Source organism: Pelodiscus sinensis, chromosome 8 (genome assembly GCF_052426305.1).
Source record: "Pelodiscus sinensis isolate ZL-2025 chromosome 8, ASM5242630v1, whole genome shotgun sequence".
Lineage (NCBI taxonomy): Eukaryota > Metazoa > Chordata > Testudines > Trionychidae > Pelodiscus > Pelodiscus sinensis.
In genome coordinates, this window is record NC_143059.1 from 28,610,619 (window position 1) to 28,632,978 (window position 22,360).

A 22,360-nucleotide genomic window follows, 5' to 3' on the forward strand; every position below is an offset into this window, starting at 1 on the left:
ATTATTTCAAAATAACAGGCACGCTATTCCAGCATCCCTGTAAGCCTTGTTCCACGAGCGTACCACGAGGGTTAAGGGACTTGTCAGGATGGCACTGTATTTCAAAATAAGATTGAAATAAGCTACGCAATTTGCATAGCACAAATTGTGTAGCTCACTTTGAAGTAAGGGTGCTAGGTAGACACACCCGAAGGGCTCTGGCTTATTTTTTCAGTGGAAGCTTTGCCTGAGTGAGGAGGTCATAATCAGGACATACTGAGGAGAAAAAATGGCAACCTGGTCTTTGCTGCATTTCACCATAGAACATTTACCATGTTTTGTGAACCACTTTGTTAATCTTGCCAAATTTCCCATTTTTACTCTTGCCAACCTTGTGAAATGTCACCAACAGAGTTCAATTGCTTTTGCCTGCAAAAATCCCCAACTTGCTTTCCTTGACGTACTTCAGATAATGCTCTAAGATTAAGCAGTGTTAGGACAGATTAACTATGTAAATGGAAGCAAAACCAAATGGTGTGCCTTGTCATGTATGCTACAGCTTTCCTATTATGTTGTAATTCACACAGGATAAAAGTCACTCCTGGGCATTGGACTCAGAAAGGACATAAGCTGTGTTTTGAAAACTCCAGGGAGATTTAAATGTTATTAAGGCCTCATTATGGTTCTCTGCCCAGGGGTGAATTTCACCCTCAGTATCCTATTTTTCTTTCTGTATCAGCACAAAGGAAAGGACAGGGATTTTTCCTTTTCAGTCTAGCATCACTGGCTTGTCTTCATTTTGGTTGTTGCAGGGGGACCCTGGAATTCAAGGATACCCTGGGAGGAAGGTAAGAAGGGCAAGTAAACTTCTGAGATGCGCAGAACACATAGATAATCAAGTAGCTTAAAGTGTATCATGGTGAACCAGAACCTGGTGGGAACGTAGTAACAGAGAAGTGCCATCCTTGTCACACACATTCACAGCCAACTCTTCCATCATTTTCTTCAGTGAGTGACTTGCTGGCAGAGGCTGGGGATGGGTCATGGAGGAAGTCTGACCTCCCCCATAGCCAGAATTCTTCTACCATTCCCTGCAGTGACTTGTGTTAGGAGAACAGATTTTTAAATTAGTTTCTCCTCCCCAGTAGCCACTACACTTACATGCTTCCCTGCAGAGGTTTCTTCTGGGAGAGGATGAGGCAGGGAAAACTGTAAGCTCCCCTATAGATTCACTCCTTCGGGCTCCCTCCCCTCCTACCCATCTGCCCAGTCTGAATGGGAGTTGAAATGAGATATGGTATTTTCATTCCCCTGGTTAAGTATCATTCTCCAGCCTAAATGGTAGAAAGCTTGATTCAGCTGCAGGTTACCAGACAGGGCTGTGAATCTCTAGCACTGAAAGGTCTACCCAGAGGATAGCTGTCCCAGTGCAAGACACTTGCATTCCCTATGTGTTATGGGGCACAGAGGTGGCCGGAGCAGCCTTAATTATGCTGGTCACATATGGGCATAGCCAGGGAGTCAGGGGGCAAGGGGAATGTGCTCATTCAACTGATTTCCAGGCAGCCGGATTCCAGTGAAGCTCCAACAGTGCATTAAATATATTCTCCTGGCCTTCCCTGGTATCCCCTATAGGGCGTGGCTAGTTCTGCCCCAGCAGCACTGAATCTGTTTGGTGGAGGGAGGATGAAAGATGATAAAGGGGGAGAAATACTGAAATGGAGAATAAAGGAGTGAGAAAAGGGAAGTGAGTATTCCCAACTGCCGGCAGTTGTACATATTCTGTTATCTATACCATGTTTTATGAGTGCACTGTGGGTGAAATGGCAAGTCCTGAAAGCTTTTTAATTAGTTCTGCATAAACTGAGAAGTTTTTGTTATGTCAGGAAATGAAAATTATAGCCCCCCTGGACCACAGTCCGTTCCTACAGACACACACAAAATTTACTGTTGCTTCCTTCAGCAAACTGTCGGTTTTCTCATTAGCCATCCATCCTTCTCTTTGCAATGTTCAAAAGTGCTTAGGATGTCACTGAAATGGCATATTAGTGTGTATTTGTACCAGCATCTTTTCCTATGGAGGGCAGTTAATCTGGGTGATTTATTTATCAAGCAAGGGGTCTGAATTCCTTTCATGATAAGATAAGGATGATCCCAGGGTTGGGACCTATTAATGGGGAAGTACACAGGAAATACAGGATTGAATGAACACAGAAGACGAAGTCTTCCCCACTGAGACAGCATGAAAGGAAAGAGAAACTTCCATCTGCCCTTACCAAATGGGCAGACTCAGGATTTGGAGAACTCTCCCTCTGCTTTGATTTTTTTGTGCTGACGGTAGCCTTGTGATACCAGCGATGTGGTGACCGTATTTTCAAATTTAAAAATCAGGATACTTTTGTGGCAACACGTTTTAGGGTCACACAATATCCAGGTGAAAGGCCAAAAACGTGGGGCTTTCTCAAGTTGTTCTGATATCATTACTGTTATCTTCTGACTCAACAGCACCACAGGTGTATTTCTCAGAATGGAGGATTTATTCCAGTAACAGCATTCTGAATGAGTTTATTGTTGAACATCAAACCAGTGTAATTAAATCTGAGCAAAAAGAACAGCTGTGATACTGTCTACACTCATGCCGTCATTATTTTCACTCCAGACACTTAGAATACTTGCACCACTAGATTGTTCCTGGAAAACACATGAGAAATTCTACTCAGTGTAGCAATATAACATGAACAAATATTTTCTAGTTATTAAAAAGCAGCAATCCAAGATATTGCCTGATGAAATGAAAAACCAGGACTTTTCAGGCAACCCAAAAGAAGTTCCTGGGACACTAATTGTGCACTAGCATGGACACATGGATAGATAATCACTTCAGCCATGGATAAAATACATTGTATGAGGGATTGGAATATGTGCTCATAGCACCTAAACCCTGATGGGATCCGGCTTTTTATGAGAAACTTCTCTTCAGTGTTCCATCTCTCTTTGCTTACTGCTGGGCAGCATTGCTTTCAGGGCAGGGTCAGAAAGCTAGGCTGTCATATATGCTATGGGATTGTTCTCTGTCCTCCCCCCCACATCTTTGTTAGTATGTTTGTGAAATACTAAAGGCCCCTTTTCTTCCTTCTGACTGTGTGCCTCTCCATCCATTTCTTGCTTCTCTACTTAGGGTGAGGTGGGTGAGGCAGGTGAGGCTGGCCTACCAGGAGTACCTGGCCTTCCTGGATCTATTGGCTCCAAGGTAACCATTAAACTAACAATTCGTAGTTAGTCAGTACCTCCATCTGCTTAGGGCAACTTATTGCCACCCAGACATGTGCTCCTGTTACAGAAACGCAAATATACATGCGTCATGTGATACAGTCTCAGATAAATGTGGTAAGCAATGTGATATAAATGTCTAGATAGACTCAGTAGTTTCTTTGCACACAATGACATACAAGATCCAGACTTACTTTTTTAGATGGGGCCTGGACAATTGTCAGCCACTGGACTCAAGGCAAGAATGATTCCCTGATCTCTGGAACCAGGGCTCAGTCACTTGTAGCTGTTCTAATGTAATGACTTGTATGTGCATTACCTTCTGCTGGAATATAATACATTTGGCAGCAGTTATGTAAAAGAGCTGCTCCTTTGGATACTGGCAGACTTTGAGTGCTGATGCCTTGGATTTTCAAAGGGGCCTCAGGCAGCAAGGTGCCCAACTCCCCTTAAAAGTTAGTTGGATGTCAGCTCCTAACTCCCTTAAATTCTTTGAAAAGCTCAGTCAATGCCTCCTATGGATACTGATGAATGTCATAGATACAGGTTACCTAAGGGTGTATAAAACAATTTCATGCACCCATTTCTCCGCTACACGTTGTCTTGCATTGGTGCAGAATGCAAGGATGACGTGAAGTCAGCACTAGAGATGCTATGATTGTTGTGCTATGTCCTTCATTCATTTCTCTGCAGGTCCAGCATGCATGTCTCATGAACTAAGCTCTTTCAATTACTTTCTATTGTCATTGCTATACTGTTTTTCTCTTTTTGTTCACTACATCTACCTGCGTTTCCTTTCTATCTCTGTTTTCCTTGCACAGGGTGAAAAGGGGGACACTGGCATAAAGGTAGGCATGGGAAACATGACTTTCTACCACACTTTAAGAGACAAGTAGCTATTCAGAAAACTGTATTGATATAGGGAGCTGGGCCTGAGAGAGATCTGTGGGATATTTAATGGAATACACATATGTGTGGTGATTAACCACAAGCAGACACTCCATGTGCTGGCTGTTTTATGCACATTCAATAAAAATTGACTATAGCCACTTAGTGGAATCTGATTCTTACTAAAGAATTTCTCTGACTATGAAGTTCACTAATGATTTGTTACATTTTTGTATTTGAAAGGGTGGGCTGTGCTTTCCTCATAAAGTCTGGTTAGCTGACACATCACATCTATTCAAACTCTGCAACTTTGAGGCTAAGGTTTGGCATCATTCTTCCAGTCTCCCTCTGTTTCTAGGCTGGACAGCTCTTTTTACAAGATAATATGGTTTTATGCCCATATGTTATCTATTTTATTACAATTTTTTGCACTTACATATTTAAAATATATTACTCAATACAGACTGTTTAAAACTTTACAATGTTAGCTGTTTTCATAAGTCATAGCATATTGTGTCATACCATAGGTTTAAAATATCATTAGAAAGGCCTGTTTTGTAATATTTTACATACATTAACTCTGACATACGTATTTAAAATATTTATTATGTGGATTATATGTTATTAATTATAAAATGAATGCACATTTTCCCTTTTGGGGATTATCATTTTAAAACACTAAAAGGTTCTTTAAACTATACTCTCGTCTGTTTGAATGTGTTTGGAGAGATCTTCTTGAGGGATCTGGGGTCTCAATTTAATAGTTACAGCAACAAATGACCTTCCTTTTAAAATCAACAAGAGACAAGGTGAATAGATCTTACAAATCATTGCTTTATGCAAATCCTACTCATATACGTCTACATGTAATCCAAGATCCTTCCACAAATCCATTCTCACACTGGTGTAATTTCATTGACTTTGATGGACTTAGTCCTGATTTTAGGCCTGTAGGAATTCTGCAATTGTTGCATTTGGAGACATAGTAAAATTGTACAATTCCCCCAGGATTATGGTTTGCACTCCATGAGAGCAGGATCAGACTCATAGTAGATGGGTTTGAAGATCTGTGAAATTACTGGGTGCTTTCTCTTTAAACTGATAGGGAGAATAAGTTGTGGACAACTCAGGGCAGTATATGGACCTAAGTGAGGAAAAGTGCTATAAGTAGAATCCAAGTCCTAACCCTGTTTTTATTTGCTTGTGTCACTGCTGTCAGGCACCTGTTCAGCGTGCGCTCTAAGTACATGGATTAATAGGCCTTTGATTCAGTTTCTGGAACCAAAACCAAAATTGCCTGGTTCCAACTCCAGACTAAAATAACCCTTAATAACAGATGACAAACCTGAGATGGCCTCTCAACCATTCTAATCCCTTTGTCAACTTTAATTGCATTGATCACTTGCCTGTCTTGTATTGTGATCCTGGGAGCTTATCACAAACTCTCCTTCCCATTTCCTTGATGTCTCTTGGCAATAGAGACAAGGAGCGGGGCCGGGAATGGTAGCTGCTAGTTCATGGAATGGACACAGGAATGTGGCAGTCTTTCCCCCAGCCATTTACATTTTACAGCAAGCCAATATGTCATTTTCTTTTGTGCCATAAAAAGGAGTTTCTTCAAACCTGTGTAATGATCTCTTTTGCTCAGTTGCTCACACACACATTCACAGATGCAAACCTCCACATTTTACATTGGAAAGCAATGAATAATTGTGACCCCGAAAATGTATCTTTGATATTATGATCCTTATGATCCTAGGTTCCTGAAGTTTGAGCAACATCTCTCCCTCCCTTCTTCCGCTTCCCTCTTCCCCCTCCCCAAGAAAACATTTTGGAGTGGGATCATCAATACGTGTTCTTAAGGGCCACTTTCCCATCCCAAGTGCAATTTATTCCTGGTTATTAAGACACCTCCATTTGTTGCTGCCATTCTCACTTTGTTCTGGGTTCTCTTATTTCCCTGCTCAGAGGAATAAGAATAACAGCAGAGCATGAGACCCCAAACTAGACGTAAATCAGCAACCAACAGCGGCTCCTGTAAGTTCAGACAGTGCACGTGTTTGTCTTCCCTGGAGTGGCTTCTCTAGGTATTTTCTTCACAAAAGAAGATGACCTGGGAATTGGGGAGGCCCTTGATGGTTTTATTCCCTTTCAAGCCAAATTTTGCTCCCAGTTAAATGTGTGCAACCTCATTAAAGGTGACAGGATTGTGCAGAAGTAGTTGGCTCATAGTTGCCCTGGATATTATTAATTGGTCGTCTCTTTAAAAATGACCATTTAAGCTTCCTTCCTGTTGCTGGTGTAGCTGATTGCATACTGAGGATTTGTTCCTTATTCAATTTTACCTTCTCTCACTTTGCATTCCCAGAGCCTTCAATGCTTTTTGCAAAATCTGGATGTCTCACTTTGCTTCTTCCCCCTCTGGGCTCCATAGCATTGGACTAAATCTTAGCCCTATTAAAGTCAAAACAAGTTTTATCAGTGGTATTGATAAGTCCAGAATTTGGCCCTTTGCATATATATTTTTTCTGTCAAATTCTTTTTAACTTAAATGATCTATTTTAGACAGTTCCTTGTGATTATATTTTAATTGGTGGTTCATTATTACTGCCTACCTCTGCCAGAGAACTAATCAGAATGTGGCACTGTTGGTTATTAGAGATATCCTCCGTGTGTGTTATACTGGTAACATGAAAGGCCAGGGAAGGAAGGTCAGATCTGCCAAAAAAGGCAAACTGGCAAGTGCTTTCTGTGCACTTGAAGAAAGCTGCTCCATTTCTTTAAACTCTGGCTATGAAGAATGACCTGGCTTTCATGTCACATAATGCCACATTTATATGAGCCAAGTGACATTTGAGGAATTGCAAAATGGTATCATGGGCTTCCATATTTGTCACATCCCAGTGACTTCCAGATTAAGTGTGTTCAATTTTTAAAAAATGAAGTTATTTTTCTAACTTGTAGACTTGCAAACCTGGGATTTGAAAGAGAACTGGGTTATTTCTGACTTGGATGGCATTCCCAGTCATAAAGATTTTGCAGGCCAATAATGCTCTTAGCTGCATCAGTATAGCTTTATTCATCTCTAAGTAGACCCTTAGCTACACCTGCATGACCCTATTACCTTCAGGAATAACAGGGTACGTCTAGACTACATGCCTCTTAGGACAGAGGCATGTAGATTAGACTACCTGGCATAGGAAAATGAAGCAGCGATTTAAATAATTGCTGCTTCATTTAAATTTAAATGGCCGATCAGCTGTTTGTCGGCCCAGCGCGGTAGTCTGGACGCTCCGCAGTCGACATCAAAGGCATTTGTCGACCTCCCAGGTATGCCTCATCCTACGTATGCCTCATCCCAGGTATGCCTCATCCCAGGAGGCATACCTGGGAGGTCGATAAATGCCTTTGATGTCAACCGTGGAGTGTCCAGACTACCGCGCTGAGCCGACAAACAGCTGATCAGCTCAGCGTGGCAGCCATTTAAATTTAAATGAAGCGGTGATTATTTAAATGGCCGCTTCATTTTCCTATGCCGGGTAGTCTAATCTACATGCCTCTGTCGCCAGAGGCATATAGTTTAGACATACCCTGTACAGAGGACATAATCTGAAGACAGGGGGTTTGCCTAGCTAGCCTGCAGTTGGACCACAATTAACAATTTTGTTGGCATTGGGCAGGCCAGAAAAGAACTCCGTTCACTCTCCCAGAGCTGGGTTGGTTTTATGGCGCTGACAGCAGGAAAAAAAATCTTGGTTTTGCCCCATCACTTGACAGATCTGCCTGAATATGCAAAGGGAACAGATGTGCAGAATAAGAAGGAGATCATTTTCACCCTAGAGACCTTTCAGAGTAGAACTATACTATAGGCCAGATACTGTGAGATACCAAAACACCTGTGAAGATCAGCACCTTAAAGTAAAGGCCATGTCATTTCTCGCTCTATTTTAAAATGAAATTGAGGCCCTTGTATGGGAGGAAACTGGGCACAGGTGAATGCAATGTCAGTTTACACAGTAAATTTTTTTTTTAATCCAGGAAATACAAGTGTTAAGGTTCTTGCCAGTGTGTAATGTCTGCCATGTTGGACATCCTATATATGTTATAGAATATATTGTATGACAGGGCTAATCAACATGTGACCTGTGAGCCGCATGCAGTCCATGGCCCATTTGTTTGTAGCCCGTGGGTGGGAACCAAAACAAAAAAGTGGTTAATATAATGGTCTTTTATTGATACGTGTTTTAGTAGTTAATTTCTTGGGCTGTTATTGCTCATTAAAAGTACAATCATATGAGTGGAAATCGGGTAAATATTGCATTTTATTAATATCAGCAGAACTGACTTAAATGGGGCCTGTGTGTTGTGTAGTCTTGCCTTAATTTTTGTATTCATGCCCGTCAGTGTGAAAGAAGCGTTTTGCATATATATTTGCATGAATATGCAGCCACCCTTAAGTTGTGGCCCACAGTATTATTGTGGCCCCTGGGGCTTCCAAAGTTGAGTAGCCCTATTGTATGACATAAAGATTGTAGGGAGGCAGTATTGCTCAGTAAACAGAGCATGGGCTTTTGCATTAAGAGGCCTGTTCTCTGTTCCAGCACTACCACTTATCTGCTTTGTGACCTTTGGCACCTCACCTCTCTGCTGTAGTTTCTCCATCCCAAAATGGGGGTAATGAAACTTAATTTCCTTTATGAAGTACTTTGAGCTCTATGGATAAAAAGCACCCCATAAGAGCTAACTGTTATTACTAGATGTCTTATTTAGCCAAAAAAAACAGGAATAGAAAATATTTCTGAGAGAAAGGTGGCCATATTAGTGTTGCTGTAGAAATTTAAACTTTTACATTTCCTGACTAATTCTAATTTAACTGTGCATCCTTATTATTGCATCAGTAAAGTTTCTTGTTTTAATGCATATTACCATTCCTATGTATCGCACTTTAGAGGTTTAGTAGTTATTTCCACTGTGATCTCTCTGTTTCAGAAGAGTGGGTGTGGAGGGTCTAGTGTATAACAGAGTATTTTATTCACACTGAACACCCACTGCTTTGTACTTTTCTGGAACTTGGCCCCATATCACACTAGTTTCTTGTGGTGGCTTAATTAAATAACAAGTGTTGAATCTGGAAACTAAAACAGCAGATGACCAGTTAGGAAATGAAAAGATGATGGTAAAAAAATTATTTTTCTGCTTTTATGAATTTCCTCTTTCCTTGATTTTATAGCTGTCTTCAGTTTACCAGAGTCCCTTTGTGAGTTAATATGCAGAAGTTTGCGGTTAATATGCTCAAGAATGGACTGTGACCTACTTAAAGAGGCTCATTTAGATAGTGGGGTACAGCCAATACAGCACCAACATATTGCGGGTGTCTACTCTGCAATTAGACATTCAGGGCCGGTTCATGCCAGCTGACTCTGGCTTGCAGGGCTTTGGCTAAGGGACCAGACATTAACATTTTACAGCAACCCAGTATGTCATATTCATTTGTGCTATAAAAGGGAGTTTCTTTAAACCTGTGCAATGATCTCTTGCTCAGGGTAGTTAAACACTGGAATAAATTGACTAGGTTGTGGAATCTCCATCACTGGAAATATTTAAGAACAAGTTAGATCGACATCTGCCAGGGATGATACCACGAGGGCAGGGGACTGGACTTGATGACCTCTCAAGGTCCGCTGCAGTTCTAGGATTCTATGATTCTATGACTGTTTAACTGAACTGCAGATGTTTGGGGTCCTGCTGCAGCCCCTGCTCTGGAATCCTCCCACCTCATGAGATCTGAGAGCCTGGGCTTCAGGCAGTGCCCAAACAGCTACACCATAATTAGACCACCCCTATGGGCCTGAGTCAATTGGGATGGGCCAGCCGTGGGTTTCTAATGCTGTGACATACCCATAGCTGCACACAATTCTAACACTGCTCAGCATATTGTAAACACTGGGGCCCACCCCTTTGTACTTTGAGGAAGATACTGAGAGAGTTAAATAAGAGCTTCACAGGCTGTTTGTGAATGTGGTCAGCTCATTAAACACCAGAAATAGGCAGCTTCCTAATCTGGGATTTCCAACCCACTACTGATTTGAAGGAGGTTTCAGATTTCACCATTAGAAACATCAAAGCTCAAAACTTGGAGCCCAAAGATGGGTGAATAGTGATAGAAATGTAGCCGTGTTAGTCTGGGGTAGTTGAAGCAAAATGCAGGACAATGTAGCACTTTAAAGACTAACAAGATGGTTTATTAGATGATGAGCTTTCGTGGGCCAGACCCACTTCCTCAGATCAAAAGATGGGTGAGACCAGCAGGAGAAGGTATTGCTAGTATGTAGCACTAAAACACATTATTGGTCCTTAGACTAAGGTCTTGTACTGCCCTCTGCTGGGGTGTTAAGAGAAGTCTGGTGTCAGTGACACATTTCAAATCAAGGCTACAGCTGAAGAAACAATAACTATTCCAAGTTTAGCTTTGAAACAAATCTGCCTCCCCTCCATTTTGCTCAGCATGCCGTTCCAAAAGCTTATGTCGGGAGAGATGGTTTTTTCCTGCGTTAACTGTTAGTGGTATATGAAAATGGCACTGCTTTAATTAAGCATCAATTTCCTGAGCATTCTGCTCTCTGTGGACACTTTGCTACATCACTTGTGACTCATAGATAAGGCATGAATCCTGTATGGGAGAGTGCAAACTCACTTCTTATCCATATCCAGTGGGTACTACTATCCATATCCAGTTAGTGTGTTGTGTATCACAAACAATATCAGTTATATAGTCAATATTAACACTATATAGACTGTCTTGATGTCTGGGATGTGTAAGTATGGGTTGAATTTCACAATTCCCAACCAAACTATAAAGAGGCAGTATGAGCTAGTGGATAGGGCACTGAAGTATGACTGAAAAGACAAGGCTCTCCCCATAACCAGCTGTGTGATTTTAGGCAAGATACTTTACCTCTCTGTGCAAGTTTTCTCTCCCATACTGTGTCTTTCTTACCTTTTTAGGCTGAGACCTCTTCAAAGCTGGGGGGAGCAACCTGTCTTTTGTTGTTGGATCTCACTCTTGCCTAAGGCAGGTGGAGGTTAATTGCCTGAAACAGCTGTGTTGCAGATTAGGATGCTGGCACTCACCAAGTAGTGAAAATTCTAACATGTATGTGGGAGCATGAGTGTCAGGCTGAGGCCCAGAGTTTTGAAAGTGTTTAAGCATTGCTCCACTCAGTACTGCAAGGCCTAAATGACTTGGGAACCTATTTCTCATTTTCAGAAGTGAATAATAGGCTTTCAAGGGCCATATTTTTAAATGTAAACTGGTGCCTTGTTCTCTCAGAAATCCATGGGAGTTGGGTGCCTAAAGGCGGCTCCTACAAGCCTAAGTCTTACTGAAAGTCATTGACATTTAGTCTCCTAAGTGCCTAAGTCATTTCTGAAAAAGAGACCCAGGCTATGTCTATACTAGAGACTTTCAGATACTGATACAGCTGCAGCACTGTGAGATTGCTTGTGTGGCCACTCTGTGCCAATTGGAGAGAGCTCTGCCATCGACATAACCCCCTCCCCTCTCATGAGCTGCGGTAGCTGTGTCAGAGAGGGAAGCCACCTGCTGACATCGCACTATGCACGCTATCGCTCATGCCGGCGGCACTTACGTCACTCGGGAGTGTTTTGCCAATGTAAGTGGGAGTGTAGACATGGCATTTGGCTCCTAAGTCACGTACATTGTGCAGCACTCAGGGTATATCTACACTGCCCATGTTAGAGCACTACCATGGCAGTGCTGCCATCACAGTGCTGTGACATGGGCAGTGTAGGCACTCTGTCTCTGGGGGTATGTATAAACTACATGGCTCCATCGACGGAGCCATGTAGATTTGTTGTTCTGGCAAAGGCAAATGAAGCCGCGATTTAAATGATCATGGCTTCATTTACATTTACATGGCTGCCGCGCTGACCCGACAAACAGCTGATCAGCTGTTTGTCCGCTCAGCGCGCTAGTCTGGACGCTCCCCTGCCGACATCAAAGCCCTTTGTCGGCAGCCCTGGTAAACCTCGTGGGATGAGGTTTACCGGGGCTGCTGACAAAGGGCTTTGATGTTGGCAGGGGAGCGTCCAGACTAGCGCGCTGAGCGGACAAACAGCTGATCAGCTGTTTGTCGGCTCAGCGCGGCAGCCATGTAAATGTAAATGAAGTCGTGATCATTTAAATCGCAGCTTCATTTGCCTTTGCCTATGTGTCTAATCTACATGCCTCTGACAACAGAGGCATGTAGTCTAGACACAGCCTGGGGGACAGCTCTCCCAGTGGTAAAAAAACCCCTCCTCAAAAGAAGGGGGTAGCTCTTCCGGCAATAAAGCACTGTCTATACTGGCACTTTTCAGTGCTAAAACTTTTGTTGTTGGGGGTGTTTTTTCACTCCCCCGAATGGCTAAAGTTTTGAGGATAAAAGTGGCACTGTAAACACAGCCTGGGGACTTGTCTTCACATATAGAGTGTGTCTAGACTACAGGTTTTTTTAAAAAAAGTGGCCTTTTTTTGAAAAAATGTCCCCTGCATCTAGACTGCTGCCAGGTTCTTTCAAAATTAAATCGAAAGAACGCGGTGGTTTTTTCAACCACAGTAACTCTCATTTTAAGAGGTAGAACGCCTTTTTTTGAAATTGCTCTTTAAAAAAAGGCATTCTTGAATGCAAACAGGGCTTTTTCGAAAGAGAGCATCCAGACTGCCTGCCAGCTTGCTTTTTCGAAAGAAGTAGTTGCAGTCTAAATGCTCTCTTTCGAAAGAGGCTTGTAGTTTAGATGTACCCATAGTGGTGCAGCTGTGCCATTGTAGTGTTGTAGTAAAGACACTGCTTTGGTAAGGGAGAGCATCTCCTGTTGGCATAATTAATTTACCTCCCCAAGAGGCTGTAGCTGTGACAATCGATGAAGCTCTCCCACTGACACAGCGCTCTCTATACCAGGAGTCAGGCTGGTATAACTACGTCACTCAGTGGGGTGCATTTTTCACACCCCCGAGCAACGCAGTCATGCAATAGAAGTCTCTAGTGCATACCTGGCCTGAGCAGAGCAACATGTAGATACCATTCAAAATCTCGGCCTGAGGATCGTGAACTACTTGTTATCCCGGAGAATCCACCTCAGATAGAGCTGACCTGCCGATTCTGTCTAGTTAGTACTGAGATATAGAGCTTGTCTGTATGAACATTTAGTTAATGGCAAGCAGGGCTATGAATATGTCCTGCACTATGCCACACACTAAGGCTATGTCTACACTACCAGGTTATTTCAAAGTAAGTTATTTCTAAATAATAACTCCCGAAATAACAATTTAAAAAAGCATTATTCCTTTTCACAAGCAGGAATTATTATTTTGAAGCAACAAGCCCATTATTTCGAAATAGCAGGCTTGGTAGTGTGGATGCTTGCCCTATTATTTTGAAATAAGGGGATTTATTTTGAAATAACTCCCCACTATAGACATGCCCTAATTGTCCCTGTGGAGCATGTGGAACCACAATAAGGGTACGTCTAGACTACAGGCTTTTGTCGACAGAAGTTTTGTCGACATATACTGTCGACAAAGCTTCTGTTGACAAAGAGCTCCAGTTCTGTCGAGAAAGCAGCTTGCTTTGTCGACATGACAGTGTAGATGCAAAGGACAGTGTAGATGCAATAACACTTTCTGTTGACAGAACTCTGTCGACAAAAGGTGTTATTCCTCATAGAATGAGGTTTACAGCCATTGACAAAACTGCTGAGTTCTATTGACGTTATGTCAACAGAACTTAGCGGCAGTGTAGGTATAGTTTTGTCGACAAAAATCCACTTTTGTCGACAAAACCCTGCAGTCTAGACACACCTTAAGAGTTTGTTAATGTGCTTTGATCTTGTCCCATTTAAAAAATTGTATCCGCAAAGTTCACAAAGGCAATTAGTCTGTGGCAGACTACGGGTGCATCTACACAGCAGGGCTTAACTTGAAATAAGCTACGCAAATTGAGCTATGTCATTTGTGTATCTTATTTCAAAATAGCTTATTTTGAAATTGGGACTGTCTATACAGCATTTATTTTGAAATAGAGCACTCTTCTTCTGACTTCCTTTACTCCTCATACAATGAGGGTTACAGGAGTCAGAGTATGAAGTCCTCCAGTTTGACAGTTTTTTGACATTATTTTGAAATAACTGCCTGCTGCGTAGTTATTTTGAAATAACGCCCTAAATCGAATTAGCTGGTAAATTGCAGGAGGAATAACAGCTAATTAGAGTTAGAGCTTTAATTCGGAATCCCGTTTCACTGCCGCATGTAGCCACGGGCAGTTACTTTGGGCTAGTCAATTTCTAAAATGGCAACCGGCCGGGAACATGCTAATGAAGCGTGGGATATTTAAATCCCACGCTTCATTTGCAATTTCGGTCGCCCTCATTAGCCTCCGTAGATTGAACTAGGGTGCTAGTGTAGACATTTAGCATCTGGTCCACTATGACCCCTACATCCCTTTCTGCAGTACTCCTTCCTAGACAGTCACTTCCCATTCTGTGTGTGTGAGACTGATTGTTCCTTCCTAAATGGAGTACTTTGCATGTGTCCTTGTTAAACTTCATCCTATTTACTTCAGACCATTATAGCTGTTAATATCAGGACTTCATCAGGATTCAAGAAAGGACTAGATAAATTCATGGAGGTTAGGTCCATCAATGGCTATTAGCCAAGATGGATAGGAATGATGCCCCTAGCCTCTGTCAGAGGCTGGAAATGGATGACAGGAGAGGGATTACTTGAAGATTCCCTGTTCTGTTTACTCTCTCTGGGGCATCTGGCGTTGACCACTATAGGAAGACAGGATACTGGGCTAGATGGACCTTTGGTCTGATCCAGTATGGCCGTTCTTATGTTCTTATGTACACAGCCATGTTGCTAACAGTTGGGCAGTATAGCTGCTGTTTGTCAGTTTTTTTGCTGACTAAATACTTCCACCCCCAACAAGTGCCATCTGCATCGTTAGCAGGCGAACACTCCTGCTGACAATGTGCTGTTCACACTGGCAATTTGCATCCCTTTTTCCAATAAAACATTGTAGTCTAGATGTAGCCTGAATGGCAAAAGTTTTGTCATTCAAGTGCCAGTGTATACTTAATCTTGTGAATGGTAGACTGACATCCCAGCTTGCTGCAAACTAAATGTTCACAGTAGATAAGCCTGTACTTTTAAAAACAGATTTACAACCTCAGCAACTCCTGAAGAAGTCCCTTGACTGCTTTGCCTGCATGGGTATCATGTAATGTAACCCCAACCTCTCAGCAATTAATTTGACAGAGTTACATAAATAAATTATGGACATGGTAGGCCACAAAGAGGCATTTACAGAAGGTAGTGTGCCAGTTGGACAGAATAAACTAAGGATCTAGGAAAAATCAAAAGACAGGAGCATACTCTCTTCCTTTATTTTAGGGTTTTTAGTACAGGATTGACAACAACAACATGAAGAGCAAAAATTCACACTTGGAGAATGTTGAAAGAAGCAGCCATTAACACATTTTGATCTGACATGGCTCAAGTCTATTGACCTTCAAAGTATGGGCACGGAGTTTTTGCCTGCCTCAGCTTTTGCCTGAGCTAGTGATTACAGGCTTTAAAAATCTTTCTCCTGGGGTAAATCTACGTAATTATAGGGATACCGATCCATGTATTTTGTATTCTGCATTCTGAATTTTCTGCCCAGAGATAACTGTGATGTGTACACAGTGACAGTTGTACAGTGGAAATAAATAAATGGTTTCCATACCCATGGGATGCTTAGGAGTTAGCACTGGGTGTTGGAAAGCTCTTTAAGGCAGCAGATGTAAGGGTTAAGCATAAAGCTCTCATTGTTCTGTTTTCATTTGTATCACTAATGTAACAAAATAATTTGGCTCACATTGTTCTACCACAGCAAGGAGAGAAACATTCTGAGACAGAACATGGCAATGTAGTGGTTCTATCCAGGTGCTAGGAGGTACCCAAGAGGAGAAGCTATGACTAAGAGAAATCACCTTGTAGTAAATAGAAGCAGGAGTGGGGGGGGGGGGGGGGATCAGAGGTCTGGTCTCCCTGACAAGAACTTATTGACATCCTGTGCAAAAATAATATCCACTTGTGCTTTCACGATCACCAACACAGGCCTTCCTGAAGACTCATCTGATGCTTGTCCTCTCAACTTTGTTTCTTATTCCATTTCCAGGGGGAGAGGGGCATGCCAGGGCTGCCAGGAAAACATGGAGCTAAGGTATCCTGCAAGGAATGGAGTGAGATTTGTCCACCTGCATTTACCCATACCTCTCAACTGTCCCTGGCTTTCAGGGATGGCCCCAATTTGGGTTCTACAATGATTCTCCTCACTTTCTCTATCATTTTCTTTCTGCTTCTAAAATGCAAAGCATAGGGCCTAATTTATCAAAGGGATGACAGGGGAGAAAAGTTTTACTGAAGAAATGACATGTCTATTCCCAACGCTACGTCTCATTTTGGGGTGTGATCCTGCAAGATGCTGAATGTCCCTTATTCCATTGAGATCAGCACCTGCCAGGATCAAACCTGTCATACTTAATTCTAGTGAGAATTACCACTAATTAGTATTTGTAGGTAATCAGCAATTTATAAATTTTGGACATGTGTCTAGTGAGCCTGACTTACACTGCCAACTCCAGTTTTAGTATGCGTTATTTCATGGAAATCCATGGAATTTACACCAGTATAAAAAGGGATGGTGCAGTGGTGAATCAGAGCCAGTGTGTGCATGGGTTACAGATTTAAAATTAATATTGGAAAAATCACTGGACTTACTCATTACAATTTTAAAGTAGAAAAATAAGGAACAGGGGATAGCATGAGTTCAGTAAAATCTAATTCCCAAAACATGATCTGTACATAATCCCTTTCATGACTCGGGCCCATATTTACTAAAAACTACTCACTTCTGATACATTTCTGAATGCTTTTCCCCCTTTTATTACATAAAATCCCTGATTTCCATCTTCTGTCCTTGTGTTTTTTAGCTTTGTCCCTGATTTCTGTTTCAGAAAGTTGAGAGGTATGATTCTGCCCCTCCCCTGCTTCACACTTTGCCTTGTTTGAATTTTTACAAGCTCTTTCCAATGATGAACTCATTCTCTTCCTTCTTTTTGCCTCATGTGCTACATTAAGTTCCCTATACCTTCCTGTTACCCACCTTCTAACCCTGCTTCATCTCATTCTCCCCCCAGCTCCTTTCCTACACTGTCATTACTCCTCATGTTTGCTTTCCTAACTGGATATTTGCAGAACGATCTAACTAGTACTAACACTTAGACTGCAAAAATATCGAGTCTGAGCAAGGGAGTGATGCTGAAGTTTTGCTTTTGCACCATTGCCACGGAAGGAAATATAATCGTACCCACAGGAGCACCTGCCCTGAGAGCCAATAAACAACCATCTCAGTTTCCACTGGGGATTAGAGTCCCATAATTTGCTGGTGGTGTATTGCTGTGTTGTGCAGAATGACGCAAGACTCTGCGTGCTTGAGAGTCTTTTTGCCAGTGATAGCTGGCTTCAAAGATTTCCTCTGCAAATCTGATACTCAAGTTTATGTCATCTGTGGTAAAACAGAATGATGCTGATTAACAAGACCAAGAACATTTTCTCTTTCTGTGGTGATTGGACATTTTTCAGGGACTCATTTTTACTAAGATTCTGGATTCAAACATTTAACGAGATATTTGATCCTCATATTACTGTATCTCCATCAGTTTCACAGTGATCCACACTGCTCTTATGAAGTCATGGGGTCAACTTCACTAGACCCTGGTCTATATGAGGGCCTTATTCCAAAATAACCCCTCCAAGTTTGAATTTATAAGTGGTGCATCCACACTACCAAGCCTGTTCTTTTGAAATAACGGGCCACGAAATTCAAACTCTATGCCTGCTTTTCATGAGGATTAACGCTAATTCCAAAATGGTAATTTTGAAATAACAATGTGGACGTTTCAGTGCTGCTAATTCAAATTTATTGGCCTCCGGGAGGCCTCCCACAGCTCCCCAGAGTGCTTCCTGGGGCTCTAAGTAGGAGGTAGCACATCCACATTAACAGAGCTTGCCTCGGATTAATTTTGATGCTTCCCCATAGTGAGAATGTGCTAGTTCAAATGTATTACAGCAGGAGTTTTTAAGTCAAAATTAATCATTTTCAAAATAGTTTTCTAGTGTAAACATGGCCTAGATGTAGCACACCTAAATCTGGGAGAAAGGATAAACTTTTTCTTCTGTGATCTTTGCAACAAAGCTATTCTTTGGTGGCACAGCCTCCTTTTATTCTGGATAATATGGGCACTACCAGAGGGAAGGTAATTTTAATGACTCTCCCATTTTGGGGAACCAGGATGGAAAAGTGTGGTAACTACTATGTTAAAATGTCTTCTGAGCTTTGGAAAAGGAAAGGCATAGATTATTTGAATTTCTGACTTGGCTGGTTTCTTTAAAAAGGAATATATATTTATATAATAAAACTCCAATAGTCCGGCATCCAATTGTATGGCACTCCCGATAGTCCGGCATCAAAATGGCAAGAGCCTAGTGAGTGAGCTTTGGCAAAAAACGAGTCACAACGCAGCAGTGGCAGGAGCTGAACCGAGCGAAACCGGACGGGACCAAGTCAGTCTGCCACTGGCATTGTGTGACGCTGGATAGTGTTTGTGCTACAATAAAAAGGGTTTAAACACTTTATATATAGTATATACTGCATATATATATAACCAATTTATAGTACCTCCTGATAGTCCTGAATATCCGATAATCCGGCACCACCTAGGTCCCAAAGGTTCGGATTATCGGAAGTCTACTGTATTTACTTTTCAAACCAAGTGTTCTCATCTTTCCTCTTTCTTTCTGCCAGGGGGTTCCTGGAATGGCTGCTGCAGGGATAAAGGTCAGTTTTACATTAAATTACAGCTTCTTAGGATAGATCATGGATAAGAATTGGGACAAGGGCCATGAGAGGAAATAAAACTTCCAGCCTTAGACTGATGGCCATTAGCTCATGGTAGGAAACCCACGGATTAAAAGAAAATGGAGGCATACATTCATTCTGCTGCCAATTTGGAAAGGCAATTGATTGACTGATGGGAAAGAAGAAAGCTCAAACTAAAACAGATACAGAAAATGGCCATCCCTTTCCTCAGAGAAAGGCTAGGGCCTGTCTGTGTTGTAGCCAAATGCTGACTCCAGTAGGAAAATGACTGATCCTTTCCTGGATTGGTCAGCTAAACTATACTTGTTCCAGCCCTGAGACTATAAGAAAACTCAATTCTCTTAGTCACTCAGTTCACTTTCTGTGAGACAACAGCCCTCTTTTGATTTCAGCTCCTCTCAAACTCCATTCTTAACTGTACTTGAATCTCTCTATTTTCATAGCTTCTGTTTATTTCCTAAACTCAAAATTATTATTATATCCTATCTTTTCAACCAGTATCTCCGTTTCTCCACTACCTTGCAATCAGATAGATTTCTTCATTAGCATATGCTCAGTGCTCAGGTTCCAGGTGATGGATGACCTTATAAAAAGATAGGGATAGGCAGATTAGCTGGCTCTCAACAACCCAGATGAGTTCCAAAACCCACTGACTGTAACCAAGCAACAATGGAATGCCAATCCTTGGGCCTGTGAAAATCTTTGCGGATGACGAGCACTGCCCTCAGCTGCTGGCGAAGGCTCTCTCTCCCATGCCTGTTGGCTGGTATAACTATGCCACCACCAAAATTCCATGACTGGCCAAGGCCCAGCACAGTAGGACACTGGTTGAGACTGACCCCTCTGGATGATACACTGATGCAAACAATTAGTAATGACAAACATCAGCTGCAGAGTCTCCTCAAGCCAGCAACAACTGTAAAAGTATCAGCTCGGGAACATAACTCACCACAAGAATCTCTGAAATTGTGAGAGGCCTTGTGGGACTATTCCACACTTCTTGCTAGGACCCCGTTGGACACAACCTTTAAACAAGCAGGTCTGGGAAACCATTTCTTAGGAAACAACTCAAAATGGTCACTTACCACCCTTTTATTATTGGTACTTTCAGCCTATGGGCTGTATTGTGTGTCTTCAAAATTAGGATAGAAACAACAATATCCATACACAAGAATAACCAAGAGAAAAGAAAAACCAAGTATGTCATGCACTTTTAAATTTGACTTCATGCCCCTATTTCCACAAATCTAAATTCAAATTGAAATCAAACTAACACACGGTTTTGGCTCCATGCCTTTTTAAATGACAACCCCTAGCTTTTTTTTTTAATTGAGAAGTGGGTTGCCCACCCTCTCTCTCCTCTTTCTTTTATGTACTTTTCCATCTTTCTTCATGCAGGGCAAGTGAGGGAATTCAGAAGAAAATAATTGCCCTTCAAGGAATAGTTATTGCAAATTTGCATTTCCTGTATTTTGTTTATAAAGGGTTTCCTGGTGTCATCTGTAGAATGCCATCTCTGGTTCAGAAAAGCTGAGTTACATTTCTCCATAACAGAAGAGAGGCATGTTTGTGAGAGATTTCCCTATTGTAATTAGACTTTTATCCCCTTCCTTCCCTTGCCACTCAGTCCTCCTGTCTGAGGGGGATATTTCCCTTCTAGTCTCTGTCTTTTCCTCCTTCGCCCTTAAGCTATGTGACAACATGCCATTCTCTCCCTGTTCCCCTTGCCTGCCTCTTCCCCCCAGCACTTGTGCCTCCTTCCAGAGACTTGCCTTTTTTTGAGTCGTGGGCCACTGTCCCACAGAAAAATTAGGGACCACACACAAGTGGGGAGAAACCCCCTCCCCCTCCAAAAAACCAAATCCTCATTGACGTAGCCTGTGACTGAGAAGGAGAAAGACACTCAGCACAGTTCCTTCACGCACCAGAGCCTGGGGGGCTCAGACTAGTAGATTTTGTGTGCTCCAGCCCTACAGGTTGGTGGCAGGAGGGCTGGAGCACCAGTGCAGGCTTTCTAATGCTAGGGGGGAGTTCTGAGCCTTGTGAGTCAGATCCAGGCAAGCTGGGTGCTGCATCCGGCCCCTGGGCTTTATGTTCCCCATCCCTGCTGTAGGGAATCTGATCACTGTACAGATGCTGTATAAGTTGGTTCACGTTTCTTACCCCTCCTAATCAGTATGTGCAAAATAATTAAAAAAATGGTACAAAAATACCCCTGAGTTTCTATAACGAGGCAACAAATTCAGACACTGAGCAACTGACTCCTCTTGCTTTAGCTGTGACCATGTTTGCAGTGTTATGTTGCAGCGTGAAAACCACCAGCCCTAGAACAGATGTATTCTCTGTCTCTTTTCTTACCACAAAGGGAGAACCTGGCGTTGCAGGGATGATGGGCCCCCCAGGTTTGCCAGGGAAAAGGGGACAGAGGGTAGGACATTGTGTGTTTGGGTGCGGTTTCTTAACACTGCTGTACTGGCATGTGCCTCCCTATAGCCATGGCTAACCTGGGCCTGCTTTGCACTACCATTCCATGCGTGTAGTGGAATGCTCTTACCCTGGTGTGGATGCTCTCATCTCATTGAGGAAGTGTGCTTTGCCTGTACCTGCTGGCAAGGAACAGGAAAACCAACACAAAGGGGGGATAAGTGCATTCTGGGAAGGGAATGAAGTACTGAGCATTAACATTCTCCTGAGAAAGGTTTTGTACCTTCTGATTGTTACAGTGGAATCAACATGTCTCAAGGAACATGTAGGCACCTCAGAATGTTCTCTGTATGTCCCTCTCTGTCTGGAAGTGTGTCCCTGATGTAGAAAGGGACCAACAAAGTGCTCTTTCATTTTTCAGTGTGGGTGCTCTATGCGGCATGCTCAGTTTTTAAAAATTATTGACTCCTGTTGTCTGCTGTTTAGGGTCTCAGTGAACTCTTCACCACAGGAGAGAGTGTGTCAGCACCCATAAGAGCAGCTTCCCTTTACTGGGATATTTTACTTTGACTCAGTGGATTAATAAGAATAGTGATATGGTTGGTGATTGTAAGAGTTTGACAGCCTAGAGATGGCCAATAGTTCCTTAGGAAACAAGACCCAACATAATGGGCCTTCTCGCTTTTCCAGGGAGAAAATCGTTAGATTCTCATTGCAAGGTACATGTCTAACAAGGATGAAAGGATATAGAGCACTTTCACTGAGCTGAAGGTCAGAGAACCTTATAAAACAGGTCCAGTAATTCCTCATTTAAC

At 42.3% G+C, this 22,360-nt stretch overlaps 1 protein-coding gene across 1 annotated transcript in view; it reads left to right on the forward strand.

The window, feature by feature from the left end:
* COL13A1 (collagen type XIII alpha 1 chain) overlaps positions 1–22,360 on the forward strand; it is a 118,750-nt gene that overhangs the window by 45,087 nt on the left and 51,303 nt on the right. The window contains exons 15-20 of the mRNA XM_075934944.2: positions 792–827; positions 3,158–3,229; positions 4,071–4,097; positions 16,359–16,403; positions 19,047–19,079; positions 21,487–21,549. Of these exons, the coding sequence (XP_075791059.1) occupies positions 792–827; positions 3,158–3,229; positions 4,071–4,097; positions 16,359–16,403; positions 19,047–19,079; positions 21,487–21,549 (276 nt within the window). The remainder of the gene's footprint in view (positions 1–791; positions 828–3,157; positions 3,230–4,070; positions 4,098–16,358; positions 16,404–19,046; positions 19,080–21,486; positions 21,550–22,360) is intronic.